Genomic DNA, 25,076 nt, shown 5'->3' on the forward strand with positions numbered 1-25,076 from the left:
GACTCTGCCACTCCACCGAGAGGAAGCCGAGACCACTGTGCTTTGTCTTGACTTGCTCTTCAGCTGCGTTATTTATTCTAGCGTCTCTGTCTTCACACGTGCTGTACAGCCAGGTAACCACCCCAAACGGCAAAGTCATTACCGAGTGAGGCTCACGGGTTAAGTCAACAGCTTCTGAGTATGGTGCTCCCCTAGAAAGTCAAGTCCGTGACGTGAGTGATGACACAGACACACCGCATTGTTTACTTCTGAATGAAAGGCCACATGCCAATGGTTAAGGCTGTCAGCTACCACACAAATGGGATGGTCTAACCCGGGCGTGGGCAAACTTTTTGACTCGAGGGCCACAGTGGGTTCTTAAACTGGACCGGAGGGCCGGAACAAAAGCATGGATGGAGTGTTTGTGTGAACTAATATACATTCAAAGTAAAGGAGCGGAGGGGAGAGCAAGAGAACCGGATAGAACAGCCGGATCCGGCCCGCGGGCCGTAGTTTGCCCACGGCTGGTCTAACCCGAAACAGCAAACTCAGTCTACCTTTCAGGAAGGATTGGAGACGGAAACCAAAACAGATGGCACCACGTGCCTTTGGAAATCAACGAGCAGTTGGAAGTCTTGTTCTCGGCGGTGGGAGAAGCTGAAATAAAAACATGTCTACGAGAAAGTGCATGGAGTGTGGGGCCAGCACTGGCCACGCCTGTTAATTATGTGGGGCCGTAGCTAAATGCCGTCCCAGGGGTAAAGGTAGCTGAACACCAGTCTTCCAAGGGGAGTCAGACCAGCAGCATGCCGATGAAGAGACGTGACTGTGATGGAGGAAAAGGGGCTGAGTCAACCAAGTCTAACCAAGTGTGGGAACCGAGATTACTCCTCGTGCAGTCCAACTTCATACCGAACTAGTACAAAAGGGTTTCTCTAGATGCCAACTGATCACTCCAACTTTTTACCTTTAATTAATGCAAGAACAAGGCTTTTTGGCATCAAAATGCTGTTCCTCTCTGCACTGTGGCACAGTCATTTCAAAAGGTCTCGTGAATTTAATTACTGCTGTCTCCCTAATTTTTAAAAAAACAGTTTTGAGAATAAAATCCTGAATTAGGGCTTTTATTATTCGTGAACACGAACTCTGAGAAAATCGTTCTTGAGAATTAACAGATTGAGCTAATAAAAATGTGGTATTTTTTAGACCCATCTATAGTTAAGGAATCATTATCTGGATACAAGTTTTCACACTGGTGTTAAGAGCAGCGCTTTTGCACATCACAGCAATTAGCCTGGAAATGAACCAAGAGGACAAAAGGCCAAGAATAGGGAAGAATTAGAGCATCTGAAGGAAGAGAAATCAGGGGGGAGACCAGTCTCTCCGGAGGATGGTGGGTGTCTCTCCGGAGGATGGTGGGTGTCTCTCCGGAGGATGGTGGGTGTCTCTCCGGAGGATGGTGGGTGTCTCTCCGGAGGATGGTGGGTGTCTCTCCGGAGGATGGTGGGTGTCTCTCCGGAGGATGGTGGGTGTCTCTCCGGAGGATGGTGGGTGTCTCTCCGGAGGATGGTGGGTGTCTCTCCGGAGGATGGTGGGTGTCTCTCCGGAGGATGGTGGGTGTCTCTCCGGAGGATGGTGGGTGTCTCTCCGGAGGATGGTGGGTGTCTCTCTGGAGGATGGGTGGGTGTCTCTCTGGAAGATGGGTATGTGTCTCTCTGGAGGATGGGTGGGTGTCTCTCTGGAAGATGGGTGGGTGTCTCTCCGGAGGATGGGTGGGTGTCTCACAAACAGAAATACACCCTTACTAGTCAAGTCTTCAACATTGAAATGACTAAGCATTTAACACTTGGCTAATAAGAAACCTTATGAATACTGAAGCCTAAAACCATTCAAATATTAGTCATTTAACCTCCAGTATGTTAATGAACTCACACTCGACGACACCTAACATCAAAGCAGGGCTTAACAGGCTGCATCCTACTTCCCGGTGCCCTCACTGTACGGGGAGGGGTTCAAACCAGCTGAGAGTCAAGATGCCGAGAATTCAAGGACTGTGATCCTACACACTTTCAAGCTCTGTCTGTCCTTTACCGCCCTGTTAACTCTGTACTTCCGGGTACTTCTCAGCATCTCACCGAATAGCTTTCCTGATTCCTCAGGAGAAGTGTGTCCTGGCAAGTCTCTGCAGTCACATGATTGAACAGGAATGGTCTCTATACAGCTCTCAACCCAAGCCTGGGCATGGGGAGAGGTCACTGCCTGCACCCGTGGGCCTCTCCAGTGGCCGATCTCAGATGGCGATGCACAGAGGAGGAAGGGATAAGGGAGGCAGTAAGCGGATACTCCCAGTGGGAACGCTGACGGCCTGATCTTTCAATGGCTGGGAATACAGCCACTCTGCAGGGCGGTGAAAATGAGACTGACCCATCACCTACATTAAATGTTATTCGGGGGGGGGGGGGGGGGAGCCCCACGCCCAGAACAGGGAAGGAGCAATGGAGTGCCTGAGAACAGCGGGGACTTGACCCCACAGCAGGACACCCTGCAGCTTCCCCTCCCCTCAGCCTCAGGCTAGAGCTGTTACCAGCCTTTCCACTCAGCCCTCCAAATGTGCGTTTCACAAAGCGGTGGGTCCCTGCTCATCCCCAGGTGCCATCTCTAGCAGCTAGGGCTACTGTGACCCTCTGAGCGCAGACCACGGGTCCTCAGAGCCAGGGAACAGGAGTGCTGGAGGTCGGCGGTGCGGGGTCCGGCCCAGGACACAGCACGCTGCTACGCTTGGTGCCTCCTCTCTGACGCAGGGACAGCGGGATAACCTCGCGGGGAAAACGGGCTCAGGTGTTCTAAAGCCGCTTACTACCTCGGGGTGGCAGGCCAAAATGCTCTTAGACCAGGGGTGGGCAAACTTTTTGACTCGAGGGCCACAGTGGGTTCTTAAACTGGACCGGAGGGCCGGAACAAAAGCATGGATGGAGTGTTTGTGTGAACTAATAGAAATTCAAAGTAAAGGAGCAGAGGGGAGAGCAAGAGAACCGGATGGAACAGCCGGATCCGGCCCGCGGCCGTAGTTTGCCCACGGCTGTCTTAGATGAACAGAGGAATCAGAGGTCCCACAACAGAGCCACTAATTATCCTGCAAACCAGAGTAATACGCTCCCTCATCAGACCTGGAGGCGAAGCCGGCCTAAAGGACAAACCAAGCCCCGGGGCCGCCATTAACCGCAGGTTAGACTAGATCTCCTCCCCTTGAAGACCAGTGTCCTCGCCTCATTTTGACTCTCACTATCTTAGTCACTATTCCTTGTAGTCAATCCTGAACCCTAGCTTGAGCCAGTATAAAAATACACACATGTTTATATAGAGAGATCCACACCATTTAGGACTCATGTGGTTCGTGTGAAGGATGAACGTTTTTGCTAGCTTCGGACAGACCACGTTATCATTCCATGAACAACCATTCTAATGAACTCAGATTGAGAAATGAACCCCGGAAATGAAGCTGCCCTCAGCAATCCACATCCTTTCAAGCACATTAGCTACTGCTGGGAAGCAGCAAGGGCAAGCTTCAGGGACTTCAGTCTAAACAAAGCGATGTTTACACTGCAAAGAATAAACAACCCTAGTGGATATGCTAATAGTCATTCCTTATTTACAGGCTTTAGTACTCTACACTTGACCTACCGCTATATACACACACCAATAGACACAAGATGATGCATTTCACTATTATACTAAGACAACGACAGAGAAGGCAGGGGGACCCTAACACTCCAAAAGTGAGGACTCGACATAAAATAAAGGGGAGTCTACGTAACCACCACCTACTCACTTACGCTGTAAGTCCGAAGGGTGAGAAGGCTGGCCAGCCAGTACGCGATCCTCACTGCTGCGTCACCAGCCATGTAGTCAAAGAAAATGCCAATTCCTCCAACTGAAGGGCATTTTGCAAAATCTAAGATCCTGTTCTTTCTCCGATGCGGAAGGTTATCTCAGAGGAGGAACGTTCTTTGAGAAAAGGACGAACCATGAGCAAACCGTGAGTCCAGAGCTGGACACCTGGTTGTCTGTTCTTCCCGGGGAGGTTGTAATGACCTGTGTCACAGCCTCAGCCTCCAGACCAGAAAAGGATGGTCCCTACTTATTTGGCCCCCAACTTATAAACCTTAAGAATGAAATTGAGAAAAAATTCTACAAGGCACTGTAAGCTCTCAACAACCATGCTAGTCACATACCAAGTACTTTCTCGGCTACAGCCTCAGTCCATCAGAAAGCCTGCCGGTGGTGGGAAGACATTAAGCTTCCCGATCATTTCGAAATCAACTGTGGACTAACCAAGTCCATCATTAATGAAACTGGTTTATAGAATACAAAATAGTTCATGTCATTAGGACTGAGTTTTGATTCAAAACCTACAAAAGTACCTAAAAAAGTAATCATTTTGCCTAAATATAAGCTTAATAAAATCATGCGATTTAAAAAGTGTCAGAGAGTACAGAAAAGTCAAAGAAAGTAGATACACAGGCAGTGTCCTTCGTCTGCCATGGAGCTGGGAGGGGACGGCGTCGCACAGACACGGCACTGCAGAGTCTGCGGGGCTCCCCCAACACCTTCTGTGCGCCTCGGCCTCGTGAGGGGGCACCAGCCGTGAAGGCCGAGTCCCACCCATGGAGGTTGCAACGGTGAAGCCAGCCACGTCCAGATGAAGGGTCCTATGATCACACCGGTCCTGTAACCCCCCCCCCCGCCCCGGGAGACACACTAGGAAACCAGAAGCCCCTGCTCACAGCCCCTCACACATGCGGTCCATCCTGCGAGGACTGGACTGACCGTCTACCCACGGCGAAACATGCACCGAGTGTCCCGTGACTCATGGCCAGCTGGCGTTCAAACATCTCCCATGCGCTAAGTCACTTAACTTCTTAAGCAAAAATGTAGAGGCCGGGTACGGATGGTAAGTCTTTTGAAAAGGGGTATCAAGAAAAACACTAATCAAGAATACAATATAATCTCAGAATTCAATGTTCCCTCTAAAGCCTAAACAGCCTCGGTGTATCTGTGATCTGATCAAGCAGGGCGACCCAGCACAAAGGCAGTGTCCATTTTTCTTCCCATTTCTGAACATAACTTCCCACCGGATCTGCTTGGGAAGGCATGTGGCTAAGAAAGTGTCACCGAACGCCGAGAACATACCTAGAGAATTAGTGGGGTACAAGCGATCACCTGCTTAGCACAAGCTGGTCCAACACTGCTTAGGGGCTGCAAAATTCCCAAACAATATGAACCACCTTAATTTGGCCAATGAATGTGGAGGTCATCAGCAATGTTTACTTCATCTTCCCCCCATAAGCACTTAAAAATACAATAATGACATATGACTTTATATGAGGACAGACTTGGGGGTCATCTGAGTATGGTTCACTGAAATTCAAAGTGGGGAAAAAGGAACTGAACACACTTTCCCCCAACACTGCATATACCGGTGGTACAGGAACAGCTACGGAAAGATATTCTTCCTTTCTTTTGGCAATCAGAATCCATAGGCTCATGCTAACCAAATGAACCTGGCAACTAACTAACTTGTCCTGAAACAAGTACCTCACTAGCACATAAGTTAGATTTTCAGTACATCATTGATTATACAATGTCTACAAGTGCAAATCTTTAAAACATGGGGGTAGGGATTACAGAGACAGGGAAAGACTCGGAAATGACCAAGTCTTCTACTTCAGGTTAAGACCTGCCAGGACCGGGCAGTGTAGACAGTTCGCTCTCTCGTCACAGCTTCTATCTGCTCTACGTGTTCCGTGAGAATAATTGGTCTTACTTTGGTATGAAAAATTTTAAACCGTATTTGCACAATTCAGCCTATTAAACAAGCTTTGCTTCATTTAGGTTGAAAATTTACTTCCGTCCGTCTCTGGGAAAATAAAGTCTTGCAAATAGATGATGTTCTGCTAAGTAAAAATTGGCTAAACCCTACAGCGTAAACAATGCCTGAAAGATGCAACAGTTTGTAAGTATTTTTTTTTTCCAAAGACCAGTATTTTCTTAAGTTACTGTCTCACCATATCCTTAAAAGTTCATAAGGAAAAATAGACAAACATGAAAATTCCAAGAGAACACACAGCAAAAAGCCCAATGTCCAGTATTACTTTAATATGTGGAGGCTCTTCCAACATCTGTAAACAGACGGCCTCCTCCTCCATCAGGTCTCTGACACTCCTCTTGCTGAGGCTCTTACTTTTAAAGCCACAGAACCAATCTATTAACTTGCAGCAGCGACCCCCATCCTCTGCCTCTTTCTTTCGCTCCTTTTCCCCCATGAGCGCTGCTTGCCCGTTGGAATAAGCATCTACTGGTGTTTCTGCCTCTGAGTGACCCAAGGACGCCGCGGGGTTGCCCTCCTCTCTGCAGGTCCCCAGGAGATTGACATCCTCGGGCTGAAGGCCCTTAATGCTATCTTCCGACTTCCCGTTGGGAATGATGTGGTGGTTGATGGGCTCCCTGTTCTCACTGCATCTCAGGATGCTCTTCTCCTGCATTTTGTACGGCTCGTCTTTCGGGGAGCAGCTCTCTTCCACCACCGCGCTCTTCTTGGACCAGAAGGTGGTGGTACGGATTTGTTCCTTCGTGGGCGGGGCCGTGAGAAGGCTGACAATCACAGTAATGAGTCCAGTGACCCAAAAGAGCGCCGTGGCCACGTACATGTAGTGAATGTCTTTGATGAAGCCTGGCCTGTTATCGGGCTGGTCACATTCTGGGGCCCGGTAGGTGAAGGCTAGTATTAAGCGCACTGCTCCGAGCACAAAGCCAGCCACTCCGCCGTAGAAAGCCCCTTGTTCATTGCAGCGCTTCCAGAAGATTGCCAGAAGGAACAGGGCCGCAACGGGGGGCGTCAGGTAATCTGCCACCTCCTGAATGTAAAGGTACATCTGGCCTCCCTGCATCTCCACGATGATTGGCACCCAGGCGATGCTGATGACCACCATGAAAGCCACAAATATCCTCCCCACGATCATCAGTTCCCGGGAGCTGGCGTTCTTGCGGACCAGTTTGTACACATCCAGGGTGAATATGGTGCTGGCACTGTTGAAGATAGAGTCCAAGTCACTCATCAGAGCGGCGATCATCACCGCCATCATCAGGCCCCGGAGGCCCACGGGGACCAGCTTCATCACCAGGCGCGGGTACGCAATGTTAGAGCACCCGGCCCTGCTTCCACACACCTGCATGCAGTGCTCCGGGTTGATGCAAGCTATGTCATCCGCAAACAGTATCCTGGAAATCATGCCTGGGACCACAATGATAAACATGGGCAGAAGCTTCAAGAAGCCAGCCATCAGCGTGGAGCCTTTGGCGTGCGCAATGTTTTTGGCGGCCAGCACCCGCTGCACGATGACCTGGTCGGCGCACCAGTACCACACGGAAGCTGGCGTCTGCCCGAGGATGAATCCGGGCCAGGGCACATCTTCGTCGGTCGGGCTCCGCAACATTTTCAGGGCATTTTTCTTAGGGTGGACTTTACAAGAGTTTGTGTTGGAAAGGTTGTATGTCAGCAAGATGGAAGTGACATTGGGTGAGGCCAGCATGTACCTTCTCTTAACTTCCTCAAACCCGCCAACCTCCATCATGCTAATAACCATGAGTGTGAGGGCCCCAACGATCATGAGCAGCGCCTGGAGAGTGTCTGTGTAGATCACCGCTACAAGGCCTCCGGTGACGGTCAGCAAGGCAGTCATGCCAATGAGCAGGATGACGGACACATAGAGGTTCCAGCCCAAAGACTCCTGGATAAAGAGGGCGCCTGAATACAGGTCCACCGAGAGCTTGGTGAAGATATAGAGGATGAGCGACAAGGCTGCGAAATAGACCTGAATCCTATGGCCGCCAAAGCGCTTGGACAAGTACTCGGGCATGGTGTACACCCCCGACCGGATGTAAATGGGGACGAACACCCATCCCAGCAGTTGCAACAGCAGCAAGGCATTGAATTCCCAGGCACCGACGGCAAAGCCACTCGCCGCTCCGGATCCCGCCAGCCCAATGAAGTGCTCACTCCCAATGTTGCTCACAAACAGAGAGGCCCCGATCGCTACCCAGGTCATGGAGCGCCCAGCCAGGAAGTACCCACTCACGGTGCTCCTGTTGGACTTCCACATGGCAAAGAAACCAATGCACAGGACCAGGACAAAGTACAGGGCCACGATGGCAATGTCTGCCGTCTCCAGCACGGCCCGCATTTTGGTAACTGTGGGAGTCAAGTGTCCAGTCACGGAAGCGTCCGGCTGTTTATTTACGCATGAGTGACCCAGCCAAGTCTGCAAACCGTACGGGAACCGGGCTACAGAGCAACAGGGCAGGCCAGTCTTTGTCCTTTGGTTTGCTGTCTTGATGGTGGTGGTGTGATAAACTTGGAAGGAGACAGTTTAAACTTTCCTCCGCTTCTGAATGGGGATTGAGAACTTAGCTCGTACTCTTAATCCACTCTCACAAGACCGTCAGCATTTGCTCAGGTGCGGGAGGAGAACTCCTGAGTTGCAGCTAAGTCTAGTGAAGCCTACTGTACCAACCCTGCAAGGCAGCAAAGACAAAAGACAAAGGTTCAATTAGAGGAAGCGCTCACCAAGCGAGGAGGCAACGTTCAGTCTCACAAAACGGCGCGACAAGACATTCTTTACAAAAAGAAAAAAAACTCTGAAAACGTATTTCATTTCCACTGCGAAGAGCAATCTATACTATCACAGCGGATATGTCCAAGTCAGTGAAAATATTTATCATTTTGAACGGAGAATAAAAATTAATGGACCTCATAATTAAATGGCCTGACTTCTCTCGCAGCTCACAGCTGCTGGCCGTGAGAATGCCCTTTCGTTCTTACTATGGTGTCTCGGACTGGAACAGGCACCAAGATCTTAAAAGCACCTTAAAAGGGAAAAAAACACTAATTATTCATAAAGAGCATCAAAATGAATCTTCAAATACTATAAATCCCAGGAGAAATAGCACAGCCGGAAGTTCCTGGAGAGAACAGACAGGCGGTTCTTCCCAGGTGTCATCTACCCCAAACAGGAAGGAAGTATTGCTTAGTCTGTGCAAGTCTAATGCTGTAAAATGGTCCCAGATCCTACTAAAGACGTACATCTGTACTAATGGTCATCCGGGAACCTAGAAACTGGGAGGCGACTCCTGCCCTAAAGGGAAAAAAGGCACTCAACACACACACACACACACACACACACACACACACAACGTGGGAACATACAACTCAAAAAATAACCCCAAATTTTATTCTCCCGACAGCAGAAGACAGTGAATGATTTAAAAAGTTCAAGGTCACTTCCTTTCCTTCCTCTTCGTCAGACCATTATTTCCAAGAAAATCTCTGCGGGGATAAAAGCACCGACAAAGGCTTGATTTTGTTGAGTATTTGTTTTCTTTTAATGCTTTCCTGTTGAAAGATATAGGAAGCGGGGAGAGGAGGAAGAGGAGCAAGTTTCCTGGAAGACTGAAAAATAATTCGATTTTTATTGTATCTTCCAAAGCTCAACAAAACGGACATCTGTCCATCATCTTCAGTCAGTGAGACACGTATTTTTCGATCTGGATTAAGAAAAATCACTCTGCAAAACACATTGAAATGTACTTAAAATCAAATTTACACATTTGATGGGTTTTCTCCTGGAAAAGAGATAAATTCCGAATCTTCAAAGTTAATTATCATTGTGGCCCAAAGATCAACGTTTAGAACATTGTCATTCAAACCCTGCCTTCAAAGAAATAAAAGGTAAAAACGAACAAGCCCTGCCTTCCACGTGGTGCAGCAACCTCAGGGGGAAATGCTTTCCTGTGCTCGGCAAAGCGCGTTCTTCGTGAATCTGGGCGTTTCTCTTTAAAAAGAAGTAGCAAACTGAAGTCCTAAAGATGATACCAAAGCTGCCTCTTTGCAGAACTGTCCTCCACAGGCCACAGCACTCAACACCACAGCCCACACGGTGCACGGCTGGGGAAGGAGCGGGGAAACTCACTCGGTGAGAGCGCTGCGGATTAGGGTCACGGGCCTCATTCATGAAGCTGCCCGGAGAGCAAACGTCTCCATCCCATCCTGATGCCTTTTTTAAACATCAAGCGCCGCCATAATCATACAAAGGGAAGTGGTAGAAATCTCTCCTCCTACGAGCCAGGGCCACGAGGACTGGCACGGGGCCAGCGCACGCCGGAGCGGATTCCTAGCGTCGGACCTGCCAAACCCCGCAGGCAGGCAGAGCTCCGTGTCACTCGTCCACCGACAAGAACTTTCTGGTTTTTAAAAAGATACTTGGATCGTTTTTAGAAAGAACCACCTAAGTTTTAATAGAGCTATCAGATGGCCAACACACAGCAGCTATTTCACAGGGTCAGGTCCTCCCGCAGAACGGGAACTGCCCCCCAGAGCTCTCCCAGCCCCCCCGCACGCAGGCGCCCCGGGGCCTCGTTCCCACAGAGAACGGGGAGGTTTTCTTGGAAATAACTGATGAAGAGGAAGGAAAGGAACTGACCAGCTCACTGGTCACAGGGCCTTTCGGGCGTCACTCTGCTCAGTGGCAGCAGCAGACCTGTGTTTCCAGGAAGGGACGAACACCCACAGTGGGTTTTGTTTGGGGGGGCGGGGGGGGTGCTGCAGCAGCAGCAGCAGCAGCTTTTCACTAGAAACAAAACAAGCGCGTCCTTCCCCGTCGCCATGCCGCCTGCTGTCAATTCGCGCTGCTGTCAATACTGTTCCTCAGCACCAGATGCGAGGGGTCCCGTCACACGCCTGAGCTCACGTGCTCCCTGAGGATGCTCAGACGCCAACTCCCACGCGAGGCGAGGTCTCACCTCTAACTGCTCTAGAACCGTGAGCCAGAGCAGACTCTGCCCCCCCCCCCGGGGGGGGGGGGGGAGACAGAGCCAACGGCCGCGTTTACTTCCTGCCTAGGCTTCCTCAAACTCTTCACAGGCCACAGCCGACAGTCCCCCCGGATACCGTACAGGTCTGTGGGCAGGTTTAAGGTTTTTCCAACTTAAACAAGAAACATCCAGGGACAAGCACCTGGTAAAGACTGAAAAGGGAGAAACAAAACAAAACCAAAAATAGGTCAATTTAGTTGCAAAAATAAGAGAATCCTTAATATTTCACATTCTGAACTTTAGGAGATAAATTGTGCAATCCTTAAAAGTGACTCCAAATAAAATGTACAATGTCAGCTCTACATGTCTTTTCTCTCCCTTTTAAAGCAGCAAACATTGATTTCTACAACAGCTGCCCCTAGATATGGGGTGGGGGGACTGGTCCAGGCTCCCACTGATACCCCAATCTGCCAGCACCTAAGTCCCTCCTATAAATGGGGCAGTGTCTGCACATAACCCACATTTGCATGTGGCTCCGGCAGGGAGAGCCTCCCTGTCACTTCTTTCTCGTGGATTCAGTCTAGTGTGGCTGACCCAAGTTTGCTTTTGGAACTTTCTGGCATTTTTTTCTCCCCAAAATATTTTTGATCTGCTTTTGGTTCAATCTGCAAATGCAAAACCTGTGGATACGGAGGGCCAACTCCACAATGAACACAATCCAGCAGTCCTTTATTTTTAGAAAAGAATGCACATGGAAAAGTGTTTTCCTCAGCTAAAAAATGAAGCTTTTATATTTGTTTTGTGTGTTTTTTTGGTTTTTTTTTTTTAATACATTTTTTATTGATTTCAGAGAGGAAGAGAGAGGGAGATAGAAACATCAATGCTGAGAGAGAATCATTGATCGGCTGCCTCCTGTATGCCCCACACTGGAGATGGAGCCCACAACCCAGGCATGTGCCCTTGACCGGAATCGAACCCGGGACCCTTGAGCCTGCAGGCTGACGCTCTATCCACTGAGCCAAACCGGCTAGGGCTATTTGTTTTGTTTTTAATTTCTTGGACTAAGCTGGTTCCCAGTTCAAGTAAACCTCAAGTGAGAAATGTGGGACAGTAGGTACAGTACTATGTGAGCTGGTTCACTGGTAGTACATTTTTAAGGAAACCATTATTTCTATAGCGAGAGGAGTATTTGTAGAAAGTATAAAGAAACGGTCCCCTAGCGGCAATGGACAGAACGGACGGAGCCCAATCTTGAACACAGGGGTGTTCTGAACCAGCAGATCCCCCCCGCCCCCAAAGGCCTCCTTCCCAGAGAGGAATCCAAAGAAACACACATATTTGCTGTTTGAACAACTTGGGAGAGAAAAACAGGTAAGACCACGTTTAAGTCAGCTATTGAACTCTTCCAACTTGTAATTAGAAATAACGACCAAATCCAACATCTTTCTTCTAATATCTAGGTCAAGCATTTCATTTATCTTCTGAACTAGGGTACCGTTCTAGGACAATCTGTAAAATCCAGGACGTATGTCCACCCTCTACGAAGAAAGCCAGTGTCTTAAAACCAAACAGCGAACAAGGGCCATCAGGGCTCCGGTCATAATAAATTCATCGAGGCACGTGGGCTGGGCTAAGGCCAGAGTCCAGTGACCCTACAAGTGACAAAACAGCACCCTTAGTTTGGAGGCGATTTTAAAGACCACACGCCCACAGACGGTGTGAGCGGGTCCAGCCCAGCGCTGTCAAAAACAAGCCTGCCAAGTCCTGTTCATCTTGGGACCCAACGACAAGTACGCACTTCCCCAGCGCCTCACGGCAGGGCTGTGAGCGCCTCTGAAAGCTTACACGAGCAGCCAGCCTGGGAGAGAGCGCAGGTGGGCCCCGAAGGGCCGGGGTCCACGCTCCATCGTGTACTGACTATGAGCCTCAGCGGTCTCACCCGTAAAATAAAAGCGGTGCCTCGCTCCTGATGGTTTAATGAGGAATAATTAACATGTCGATAGCACATGATATTGCCCAGGACAACAGGCAGGTGCTCAATGAATGTCACTTTTATCTTCAACTTGTAAAAACTATTAGTGATGATCATCGGCTTCTTTCAAATTAAACTGTCAATGCACGCCAGGCACATGAGGGTCCTCATTATAGATAAAATAATGTATTAAATATACAGTTCTCTCACAAATATTTAAGGCTCCCAACCACTCATCAACTATTAGTTCCCATTTCAATCAACTTATTCAATTAAAACACCAAAAAAAATTAGGCTGGTATAGAATTCTACTTACAGACTCTTTGTTTCACTTTTGTACTCTGGATTAGCAAAGCAAATTCGGCTGGTGGAGCAGATGAATGGTGCTTGGGAGAGTATGTACACGCTCAACGAGACCTTCCTCGCCCTCGGCTCACTCTGACATGGCGGTGGGTCACGAGTGACACTAAAGCAAAATGAGTGCCCCTAATGCAACTGACGTAATTCCAGCCCATTTCACATCACAAGTGCAGCAGAGGACGGTATGAAACCGCAGGAGGTAAGTCCCTAAAACACTGAAGAGTCTGCCCTTACATCTCTTTGACAAACGTTTCTACTGTACCTACCACCTCAGCTCTTCTAGTTTTGAAGAGTACCCGGGAAATCCAAGAAACCCTTCAGGAAGTCCAGGAACACACTGTGTCCTGAGGAATTCTAGTCCCCACTTACCACATCCCAAGAAAACCACTTCTTCAAATAAAATGTATTCACCTGCAAAGTTCACAAACCACCAGATTTATTATTTCATACACACATACACATTCTCCAAGACACACCCTGCTTCTACTGATTGGAAGTGTGGTTTCCAGGGTTGGGCTTGTTGTTTGAAGAAGTCTCAGAGAAAGAAGGCCATATGGCTATATATGGGGCCAGCTCTGAAGCTCCTTTCATGTGGGTGATACTGGATCACGAATGTGGAGCAAACTCCAATAACCTATTTTTTTTGAGAGATGAAATATCAGAGCAACAGCACACTGATAGCATATCACATGATCCCAACGACTAAACAGCTATGTTAACTCTTAATGGGAAGAATTCAAGAGGATCAGCACTATTCACTCATAAAAAAAACAGGTTACCAAAGATGTTATAAATAATGGCCATGAAAAACTAAAACCTGAGACTTCCTGACCTAAGCTGACACCTCGCGGGCACCGGGCCTAGCGCTGTGTGCATCACTAAGGTGATAATTCCGTTCCGACGACTATTTTACAGATGCGAAGACTGAACCAATGAAGCCACAGAGCCTGAAGCAGGGTGCAGGCCTGTTCACGACAGCAGCGGCACTTGCATCTGTCTAAACAGCTGCTGTCCTCCGTCACCACAACCCTACCTTCAATGAACGGGACACAGTTAACAAAACAGACTACGAACAGCGCACAGGGCGAAATGCAACGAGGGCGTTTAAGTATGATCGTGTGTAAATGGGTGTATGTATGCAGAAAAGTAAAGAGACTCAAAAGAAAAAAAAGAAGTCGCAGGTCCAGGCTACTAGGTAAGTAAATCCAAAGACCGGAGAACCTTGATGAGTCAGCTCTAAGACCAGGCGTCTCCAGGTTCTCACTATTCAAAAGCCCAAGAGTTTGCCCTTCGTTCTCTTAGTAAAAAAACAAGTCTCAAAGTCTCCTGACACGTGGCTCTGTTACCGTGAGCTTTGTGAACCCACCCACGCCAGTCCTCCCTCACTGCTCACTCTCACATGCCTAAGACATTAGGTTAAAAGAACTGGCGTACGTGGCCCACAGATCTAAGAGTCCTCATAGTAAAATCTACGGATCACTGTTCTGTACACCGATCCTTTCGGCTGGGAGCATAAATAATTTCGCCCCCACCCCTGAAACCCGTTCTACTCTGTCCTCATCTCAGAAAATGGCCACTCCATCCTCACTGTCGCTCAAGCCAAAGTCGTACTTGAACAGCTGGCTCACCTTCTCACCCACACACAGTCAACCCTTACTTAGCCTGTCGACTTGACCCCCAAAATATGTCCAGAATCAGACCACTTAGCAGCTCAATTGCTAGCACCCTTGTCCAATCACCATCCCACCTCACCCAGTTCCAACCGCCCGGCCGCTTAACCTGCACCCGCAGGCTTGGCCCTGGCCCACTACAGGCATTGACACGGCAAGCTGTCACCTCTCGGTCACCATGCACACAGTACCAAACACACCCCAGGGCCCTGACAACGGCTGTTTGTTTGCTATGCAAAGTCCACTCCCCGATTCACCAGACTTGCTCCTCTCCTTTAAATCTTTGCTCAGGAGTAACTTTCCAACCACCCCAATTCCTCCTTACCCGCTTTACGTTTCCCACAGCACTCAACAACGTTAACTTACTATCAAACCCACTTGCGTGTCTCCTCACTACCAGGTCAACCCCCCGAGGGCAGATTCTTGTCTGTGTTGTTCACTGATGTGGTCTGCGCCAGGACACTCTGGCTCACCGCCGGTGCGCCAGTGCTTGTTCAGTAAGTGAATCAAATACTAACGCCTAGGTACCTGGCGGGCGGGGTTAAACTTCCACATCCTCCACAGCCATGCACAGGGCATCTCCTCCCCACCGAAGTGTCAGCATCTCCATCCAACAGCCCTGACAAGGGCGTGTGGAGACTGCGGGCAGGTCAGCGCCCTTGTTCAGACAAGCAGCTCCTGGCCGAGATGCAGTAAACGTCTGCCCTGACGCCATCACCCATCCCGACCACCCCGGTCCGGCGGACCCCCTGCCCTTCGTTGCACTAACTCCACTTCAGAACGCTCCGATGTCACCACTGCGAGCGTCACGCCCACCTCGTGCAGGGACGGCGCAGGCTTCCTGGCGCAGTGCGTTCTGTCCGTGGTCATTTCCACGGTCAGGACAGGTCGGGGCGGCAAGCGGCGCTTCCTCTCAGCTCACTGCAGACAAGTCCGAGCGTTCTGCCGGCGCGGACCTAGGGAAGAACTTCTCCCTTCTCCACCTCCCACTCTCCCTGAAGAGTTGAAGGCTCCCCACGAGACAGGAAGTTACTTTAATAACTGTTATTTACCAACATTCGTGCCAGGCACCATTTTCACACTACATGTATCAGCCCGCTCAGCCTCGCAGAAACCCAAGAGGGAGGCATGGCCATTATTGCCAATTTACAGATGATAATATGGAGGACATACACAGGGTCACTAAGGGAACCCAGAAACATCCTCTGTGAAGTGAAGATGAGGAACATCCTTTCAACACTTTCCGGAAAGACATACATTAAAGAGTAGAATAAACACACGTTACAAGACTGGCCAATCAATACAGAGGAATGATGATGCCATCAGAAACCCACCGCGACCTAACCAATGCTGGGCCCCGGCAACGATTATAACAGGTGCTGAGCCTCCGTGAAAGGCCGACACCCGACACCGCCAGGAACGATCTCCTCTCTCAAAGGCGGCATCCGTGCCCGGGGGAGGCTGCACCAGGAACACGTGTGAACTCTTGCAAAACAAAGCAACCTGAACCTAATCGAAGTTTCCTACCTACTATTATAGAAAATACCCAGAACAATAAGTCACCAGCCAACGATTAAACAAATTCAGAAAATGAGGGAGGGAGGGGGCATCATTCCAGTCATGCGCCGTTCAAGGCAGGACAGATTCTGAGAAAGGCACTGCGTCTCTGCAGTCACCACGGAGACGCTCCTGGCGGGCACTGCCCACGGCACACCTGGGCTGTCTGGTGAACCGCTGTCGCGTATACAGTCCGTCATCGACCGAGACGGCGTTACCTGGCCGTGGCTGTCAGGGTAAAGCACTTAAGAAGCCATTGGTCTGGACCTTGTTTGGGTTCAGATTCTACTAAACTAGTGGTTGGCAAACTCCTTAGTCCACAGAGCCAAGTATCAACAGCACAACGATTGAAATTTCTTTGGAGAGCCAAATTTTTTAAACTTAAACTTCTTCTAACGCCACTTCTTCAAAATAGACTCGCCCAGGCCGTGGTATTTTGTGGAAGAGCCACACTCAAGGGGCCAAAGAGCCGCAGTTTGCCGACCACGGTACTAAACCATGGAGAAACAATGGAGACACCGGGGAATCTGAACATGGACTAGACGGTAAGGGTTGCATAAAGGCACCATGGCCGTCTTTTTTAAAAGGTCGTATCTTTCAGACACATACGAAATATTTACAGATGAAATTTTATATCTGCTTTTGCTTTACAGTAACGCATCAATAACTGCTTCAGAATCCTCCACAGATGCTAAAACCAGTGGAGGACTGTGAGAGGAGACAATCGTCTGTCTCAAATTTGTCACTCCATACACCACCTGATCACTACAGGAAAGCAGCACACGTACCAGGGAACACTCGGATGGGTAAAACCTAAATGAGATGACTGACTGCCAACACCAACAGTGGACAAACTGACACCCCACGTAATGCTCCTGCCAAATGCTTACCGATGAGAAAGCACCAGACCAATCAAACCGGGGGCTCTGCAGCCCGTGGGTGTGTGCACTCCTGAGTGCCCGTCGTGGATGACAGATGCCTGAGAACTGTTCTAGACCAACGAGGCTCAACGACTATCAGGGGTGGGCAAACTTTTTGACTCGAAGGCCACAATGGGTTCTTAAACTGGACCGGAGGGCCGGAACAAAAGCATGGATCGAGTGTTTGTGTGAACTAATATAAATTCAAAGTAAAGGAGCGGAGGGGAGAGCAAGAGAACCGGATAGAACAGCCAGATCCGGCCCGCGGGCCGTAGTTTGCCCAAGGCTGGACTAGATGCACGAGCCTTCACTGAAAACCGGCTTTTAAAGCTACAGGCTTTACTGAGATAACGATAAACTTGACCGTACACTGAACATTTAAAAATAACACCGAGTCAATGTCAAATTTCTGTGCAGTGGCTGTTTTGGTTAAGAAAGCCCTTGTTCCTAAGAAAGGCATGTCAAGAGGCCTACCCTTTTCAAATGGTACAGCTGAAATATGGACAATTCTAACCAATAGTGACCCCGGCAGAAAGCTTGCCGGTATTCACTGAACCATTCTTACAAGTCTTCCAAAGGTTTACATTTAAAAAACCGAGGAGGATGACGAGGAGAGTGGTGCCGTGTGTCCCAGGTCCTAGCTGCGCGGGGACAGAGCCTGGCAGGTGAGCTGACCGCCCCCGGAGGCTCCCTCAGTGTGGCCGCCAGTGGGAGGGAGCAGAGGCGGCAGCCTCCGCCCCCTGGATGCCCTCGCAGGCCTGGGCACACGGATACGTTTCACTGCACCCTTTCTGTACTAGAAGAGATTGGACGCTAGAAATGAATAAGTAATAGGTCAAGTTAAAAATATTTAAAATAATCCAGCAAAAAATGGGAGGGGGAAGTGGGGAGTGGGGGTGAAGCAATATTGGTAAATGTCGATTAACGGTTGACACTGGGTGAAGGGTCTCGGGATCAATTCCCGGTCAAGGGCACTTACCTGGGTCTCAGGTTTGCTCCCTGCCCCAGGTTAGGGTGTGCGGGAGGCAACCAGTGGATGTGTCTCTCACATCGACGTCTCTCTCCCCATCCCTCCCTCCCTTCCACTCTCTGAAAAGCAACGGGAAAATCTCCTCAGGTGAGGCTTAGCCCAAACACAAAGGCGTGGGGAAACGGCACTGATCGACCCCGCTGTGGGCTTCCAGGAAGGCTGGCAGGAGGCACTGCCTGGCCGGCACACCACGATGCCAGGCCCGCTCTGGCTCCGCTCGGCGCCCGTGAACAGCACGTGCGCCCTCTCTCCACCAAGTCTCTGCCTCGCCCGAACAGCCCAATGAAAATGCAATCTGCCCCCTTATCTTGCTGTTTCTCTTCATAGCATTTGCTGGTTTTTCTCCCCTCCTAGAATGTAACCTCCCCCCAAGCTGGGACTAACTGTCTGGTTACCCCCATATTCCCTAGCACATGCTAGCGCCGGCACCTGGTCGGCACTCGGATCCTGTGAAACCTCTCCTTCCATCTAAAGGGAGCTGACCTGCCCACCGCAGGCGCTCCTCTGCAGATGCTGCGACCAGGGGACAGCTTCCGGGTGAGACGGCCTCGAGAATCCTGGCTGAGCGCTTCCGGAGCTGCTGTGACATCCTGCTGTTTTGTCTCTTATAAAAGGGGGACCCACCCTCTAACCCTGTTTGGAACCAGGTTTAGGGAGAACATCCCACCAGGCCAGTTTGTGGTTCGCCTTCAGGTCATCTGTTCTCATCCTCCTGGGCTCCAATTCCACGTTCCTAGAAAAACCATTCCTAAACCAGATGCCAATTGTGACTTTTCCATGTGACTGAGGCCAGAAAATGTAAACACAAGAGTTTTCCTGGTGGAGCAACTCTCATTCCCCAAGGAGGCCAAGTCATAATAAAAGATCCTGCAATTGGGATATTTCCTCAGGCAAATACTTTTGGTTGCAATATTTTTAAACTTTATAATTTTCCCAAGGATCAGAACTGCTTTCATTGGATGTCAAAGGAAGAAGACCTTGAAATTACAGCTTCCAATGACTCCATCCTAATCAGATAAAATCTATACTAATAAAAGGGTAATATGTAATTAGACCGGATGTCTTCCAGACATCCTTCTGGACGTCCTTCCGGACAAAGCCACAGTGGCGAGGGCTGAAGCAGAGGCGGTTAGGGGTGATCAGGTCGGCCAGGGAGAGCAGTTAGGGGCGATCAGGCAGGCTGGCCGGGGAGAGCAGTTAGGGGCGATCAGGCAGGCTGGCCGGGGAGAGCAGTTAGGGGCGATCAGGCAGGTAGGCAGACAGAGTAGTTAGAGGCGATCAGGCAGGCAGGCAGGTGAGCAGTTAGGAGCCAGTGGTCCTGCAGGGATTGGGCCTACACCGGCAGTCAGACATCCCCCGAGGGGTCCCGGATTGCAGAGGGTGCAGGCCGGGCTGAGGGACGCCCCCATGCATGAATTTTGTGCAACGGGCCTCCAGTATTTAATAAAGAAAATGGTATTAAGAGGAATTTCTTTCCTTCATGCAAATCTTCTTAACCTGAATTTGCAAAAGCTCCTGGCTGTCAGTTCACAGGTGAGAACACATTCCTGAGACCAACAGCGCCACCAGTGTCTGCAGACTAAAGACTGTCCCTGATGGAAACTTGGTACCAAAGGTTATCAAGACGGCATACCTCACACTGCTTTCACGTGTAAGTGCTAACAAAACAGAAGGTCAATAGTGCGCGAACAAAAGAAAAACAAAAGGCTACTACTGGGTCACACATTTCCTTAATGGGTTCAAGTAACTTTTTAAAAGGGACACTTAAGTACATCTTTCTGGTACCATTTTCCTGCCAAAAATCCTATCCCCAAATTTAGCTTTTCACTCAACAGAAACTCACCTGTAAACATGAACCTAAACCAGTACTGATGTTTTATATTCATAATTTGCACATAGGGCATCTGAACACAAACTGAAAGCAGGCAGATGTCTGGTTCTGCGTCGTGCTCCCCACCGCCCCCCCCAGCCGGGCGGTTACAGCTGTGCTTGGTATTCCTCACCGGACAAATTGAAAGCGAGCGTTTTATCGCCAGGGGAAGGGTGGAGGAGAGTGCTTTATACACTTAACTCCAAACAGACGGAATCAGGGATTCGTTCTGGGGCAGAAACAGACAGATGCCAGCTGATGAGCTTTGAGGGTTCCAGGTCAAGGTTTGGTTGCTGGGGCCACGCTCTCTCTTGCACTGTCATTTGTAAGCTCTCACCCACACCGACCTCTACGAAGTGTTCCCAAAGCGGGTGGGAACTAGGGACCTGTAACCTCAGAAAAATGGTAGGGGACTAGGTGACCAATTCTCCCTGCACTTGAAGGTGGATGAACAAGTGGACCTGCGTGTTACCTGTGATCTGCTGTTACGCATCTAGAGTGAGTGGGAAAGTGAAGAAGACAGGTGATGCCTTGACTTCCATTCTGTGAAAACATGAAGCCTGGCTGGTGTTGCTCAGTGGTTAGAGCATCAGCGTGCTGACTGAAAGGTCCTGGGTTCTATTCCAGTCAGGGCACATGCCGGGGGTTGCGGGCTCCATCCCCAGTAGGGGGCATGCAGGAGGCAACCGATCAATGATTCTCTCTCATCATTGATGTTTCTATCGCTCTACTCTGAAATCAATAAAAACATATTTTAAAAAAATAAAAGCATTTTGTCATCCCTTTGTTCTATAGCCTGTGTAGAAGAGCACCTGTCTTTTTCCAACTAATACTTTTCCAAGACCATGGGTCATATACTCTAATGTGAACTTCATATACACCCCAAGCAAAATGAAATGCCACTTTCTAGACAAAGCCGTCTTTGCCCAGAATCATCCAGAGAAAAAGTGGCAGTCCGATAGCTGACACCAAGCCACACTGCCAGAGGTCAAAGACAATGAAGGGCGTCTTTAAAGAACGAAAACCTATTATCTAAATCAAAACTTAGACCTAAACAAATACATTTCATTTGGTCCATGGTGCTTAAATGTCTTTTAATTAGTTGCCAACATCTTAAAAATCCATTTCCTGTAAAATCTGGAGTTCTGGTTGGGAACAGGATAGAGGAGGAGGAGCCGGCAACCCCAGGACCACATTCCCATGGGAGTGACAGACTGGAGTGGTAAGCACGAGGGCCACACCCGTTTCCCCAGCCACTGGTCCACCGACACTTCCCACCTTGAATTAAAGACCGCAAACCAGGACAAAGCGATCTAAGGCCGATTGCAATCATTCACTTACCCAGTTTAAAACACAATAGTTAAAAAGAATTAACAAATCTATTCCTCAGGCAGCTTTGCTGAACGGCTTTTATTAATTCATGAGCACATTCACACTGCACCTTGCCAGCTCCCAAAAAGAATGAAATGGTTTAGAAGTTAAAGCATTACTATTCTTCTTGGCCCACTCACACACACACACATTTCTCCGTCTGCTTCCCATGGTGCCCGGTACCCTCTGCCACCCAATACCCCATTACACAGCTCCAGCGTAAAATAATCAGGTGCAAAAAAAGTCACAAGTTACATCGGAAATAAAACTGGATTTAAAAGAATGACAGTGAAGTATGTATCAAAAATGCATATTCTCTTGGAAAAGGTCTTATTTGAGACTTGTTGGATCACAGGTACTCCTGGCTCATAAGATAATTACTTAAAAAATCAATTAAATGTTAATGAAATATATACATTCCAGCAACATGTGTTATAATGTAAAACACTGTTGTATTTTAATTCCTTTATAAAAATAAAATCTGAATCAATAGGAATGAAACAAATCTCTTAAAATCCCCAATTAAAAGGAAAAACGTAGTTTTATAATACTGTATCAAAAATGAAAAGTAAAATATTAACTGAAAATATCACGTAGCAACAGCAATCAGCCAGGTTCTATCACTGCTCCATCTGTTGATGCTACTGAAAAGCGGTCATCCTTACAGTGTTAGTAGGTGGACAACTGGCAAGCAAACATTTACAGAACACTGTTTAAAATACTGGTTTTCTCCCACACCTGCCTCTGATCACCTTAGCACTTAGCCTATCTAAAGTACATAACTCAGTTCTTTAGATTTTCTCTATCCTTCACTTTCCCCAACCTTCTCATCTAAAAAACACATTTAAGTCTTGTAAGCACTGGTTATATAAAGCGGGACAGGTGCCCTAGCTGGTGTGGCTCAGTGGATAGAGCATCGGCCTACGGACTGAAGGGTCCCAGGTTTGATTCCGGTCAAGGGCAAATGACCAGGTTGTGGGCTCCATCCCCAGTAGGGGGAGTGCAGGAGGCAGCCAATCAATGTTTCTCTCTCATCGCTGATGTTTCTCCCTCTCCCTCCCTCTCTGAAATCAATAAAAATATATCTTAAAAAAACAAAGCGGGACAGCAGATGAACAAAAGCCCAGAAGAGGCCGCCCAGCGCACAGTGCCTGACCAAGGCCAGTGGCTGCCGAGTACATGACTCCTGTCTGTCTGACGAAGAAGCTGTTCCAAGTTGGTAGCGTTCACAGGATCCCTCACACTCTATCAAATATGCAAAGCTTGCCCTTGCTTCCTTAGCATGCAAGCTCTTACACAGAAAGGCTTATGTCCCGAATTCAAACATGTATTGAGGAAGTACTATATTCCGGTTTGACCCGGTCTCAGATTCTGGTAAAATAACTCACATAAAAGAAATGTATCTTCAGGAGTCTCTTCATCAATCAAGTGTACATGGAAAACTAAGCAATGAAGTTCAGAAACCTGCCTGAGAGCCCAAAGCTCACTGTAAGGACATACTGAACACCCACTGCCTCCAATGTCATGTTACCAACAGGGGACATCCTAGGAGGCAGGTGCAGGATCCAAAAGCAGGTTGTGAGCCTTCTCGGAAGCGCTCTCTGGGTGGCCCATTCTGTTCACTCCCACCATGACACCCAGCGTCTCCCTCGGGACCTCGGGTTCCTCCGATCAGTTAGACAGCGAAAGTCGGAGCACTCACTGGAGCAGCTTTCGTATCCAAAGGCAAAAAGAGAATAAGCTAAAGTGCAAAATTAAAACACTGTACATACGTACCTGAAGCATTTTACTTAAGTCCAACACATAAATGTACATTCATTCGCCCATCTTACTATGAGCCAAAGCACGTGGCGAAAAGGAGCGATGACGACATTCCTTGCAGAGTAACGTTCCTCCTGCTTGTCTACACCACTTCTCTAAATGCATCATGGCCATTTCCATTTTCAGTAAGAAGTCCTTGTGGAGCAGTCTACATACAGAGTCTGGGACTATTTTTATTTTTCCTCTCCAACTTTCACTTATTTGCAGCCACATCTAAATTCTACAGCCATTATTTAGTGACTCCCCTTTATCAAATCTTCCCAAAGAATCCAACTCTGGGGGGAGGGTAATTTGCCCTCATTTTAACAAATGACATTTAAATTATTATTGTAAAAACAAGGTTACCTGCCAGGAAATAGTATCAGAAGCCAACAGAACGTCTGGCAAGCAGACAACTCACCCAGTGCAAGCCAAGCGCACTGACCTGAAAGCAACTTACTGCCCAGGAGGTCAGCATGCCCTCCCAGACGCAAGAACCAGAGGCCATAGGAGGCATCCCTGTATGGAGCCAGGTGAGCGTCCACCCGGTGTGCGGGGCAGAGGACAGAAATGAACAGACTTGACCCTCAAGAATGTGTCCCCTAACAAAGGAGGGAAGAAACACTCACCAATTAAGTGATACAGAGTAAGAGGCGATTCAGGTGACAAAACAGGAGACATGCAAACCCAAAGGAAAGATCAGAGTGTATACTCAGCAGTGCCCGTCTTTCCTCGACAGCGGTTTACAATGAACGGAGGCAGGTGTTCACGGATGGCGGGGTAACGTGGAGAGGGAGGGCATTCCAAGAAAAGCACCCAAGAAAATGGAGCGAAGGGTGGTGACAGGATCTGCGGCAGCCTGGTTGACTGGGTGTAGAGATGGCAGAACTTTAGAAGAGGAGTGGGAGTTTAAAAAAAAAAAGGCTGGAGTCCTATCAGACAGCCTTGCATGCCGGAATTTATCTGAATGTCTGTTTTAGAAAGAGAAGTGTGCTGTGACTTAGCATTAGAGACAATCAATGAGTAAGTGAAAGCAATGACAGTCAGAAAGGCATCGCCATACAATGCTCTGTATTCTCTCCTTGTTAAAGAGGCATTTCCATTGGATTCTTTTGAAGTAGCTCAACTACCTATCTTTTCACACTCAAGAAGCATATTTACAACGAACCCTGAGCAGGTGAGAGACCAGCTGAGTAAGAAACGGCAGGAATGGAGCAAGAACTAGGAGTGGTCATCTGGGCAGAGAGGAGACGAGATGGGACTGAGGTGCAGGACACCAAGACTGTGCAGCTCCAGGGAACGGAGACAGAGAACCCAAGAACAGAAGTGAGACAAGCTTAGGTAGACAACCCATTAAATCTGAACCACACTGAGTTCACAGTGCCAACAGGACATCCAGGAGGCTCTGACCAGCACAGGGAAAGTACAAAATGCCCAAATGCTTAGCTTGTTACCAAAACAGGCCAGCCTTCCATATGGAGGTCAAAGGCATCGTACATACAGAGGAGGGAAAGGCAGGAATGAAGGCAGAAGTGTCAAAAACAGAATCCTAAAAGCTAAGAGACAGGCTGAGCCCGGGAAACTGGGTCTTACGCTCTGAATCCGGGTCAGCACATTTCCATAAAGGACCAGAGTCAACACAAACAAATGAACAGGGTGATGTTCCAGGACACCTGTATCC

The 25,076-nt window shown here is 48.7% G+C and overlaps 2 protein-coding genes across 2 annotated transcripts in view; both read right to left on the reverse strand.

Annotated features, from left to right (window-relative positions):
- The window catches only part of MRPS6 (mitochondrial ribosomal protein S6), a 58,101-nt gene that overhangs the window by 26,932 nt on the left and 6,093 nt on the right, over window positions 1–25,076 (reverse strand). The window lies entirely within an intron of this gene.
- On the reverse strand, window positions 4,761–8,535 carry SLC5A3 (solute carrier family 5 member 3). Its single transcript, XM_080656225.1, has one exon. The coding sequence runs from the start codon at window positions 8,217–8,219 to the stop codon at window positions 6,060–6,062; it is 2,160 nt and encodes a 719-aa protein (XP_080512351.1). The 5' UTR covers window positions 8,220–8,535; the 3' UTR covers window positions 4,761–6,059.

The sequence above is a fragment of the Plecotus auritus genome, assembly GCF_963455305.1.
Source record: "Plecotus auritus genome assembly, chromosome: 2".
NCBI classification, from domain to species: domain Eukaryota; kingdom Metazoa; phylum Chordata; class Mammalia; order Chiroptera; family Vespertilionidae; genus Plecotus; species Plecotus auritus.

Excerpts from the sequence above, each read along its gene's own strand:
- SLC5A3 (XM_080656225.1), bottom strand. The coding sequence starts at position 8,219 with ATGCGGGCCGTGCTGGAGACGGCAGACATTGCCATCGTGGCCCTGTAC.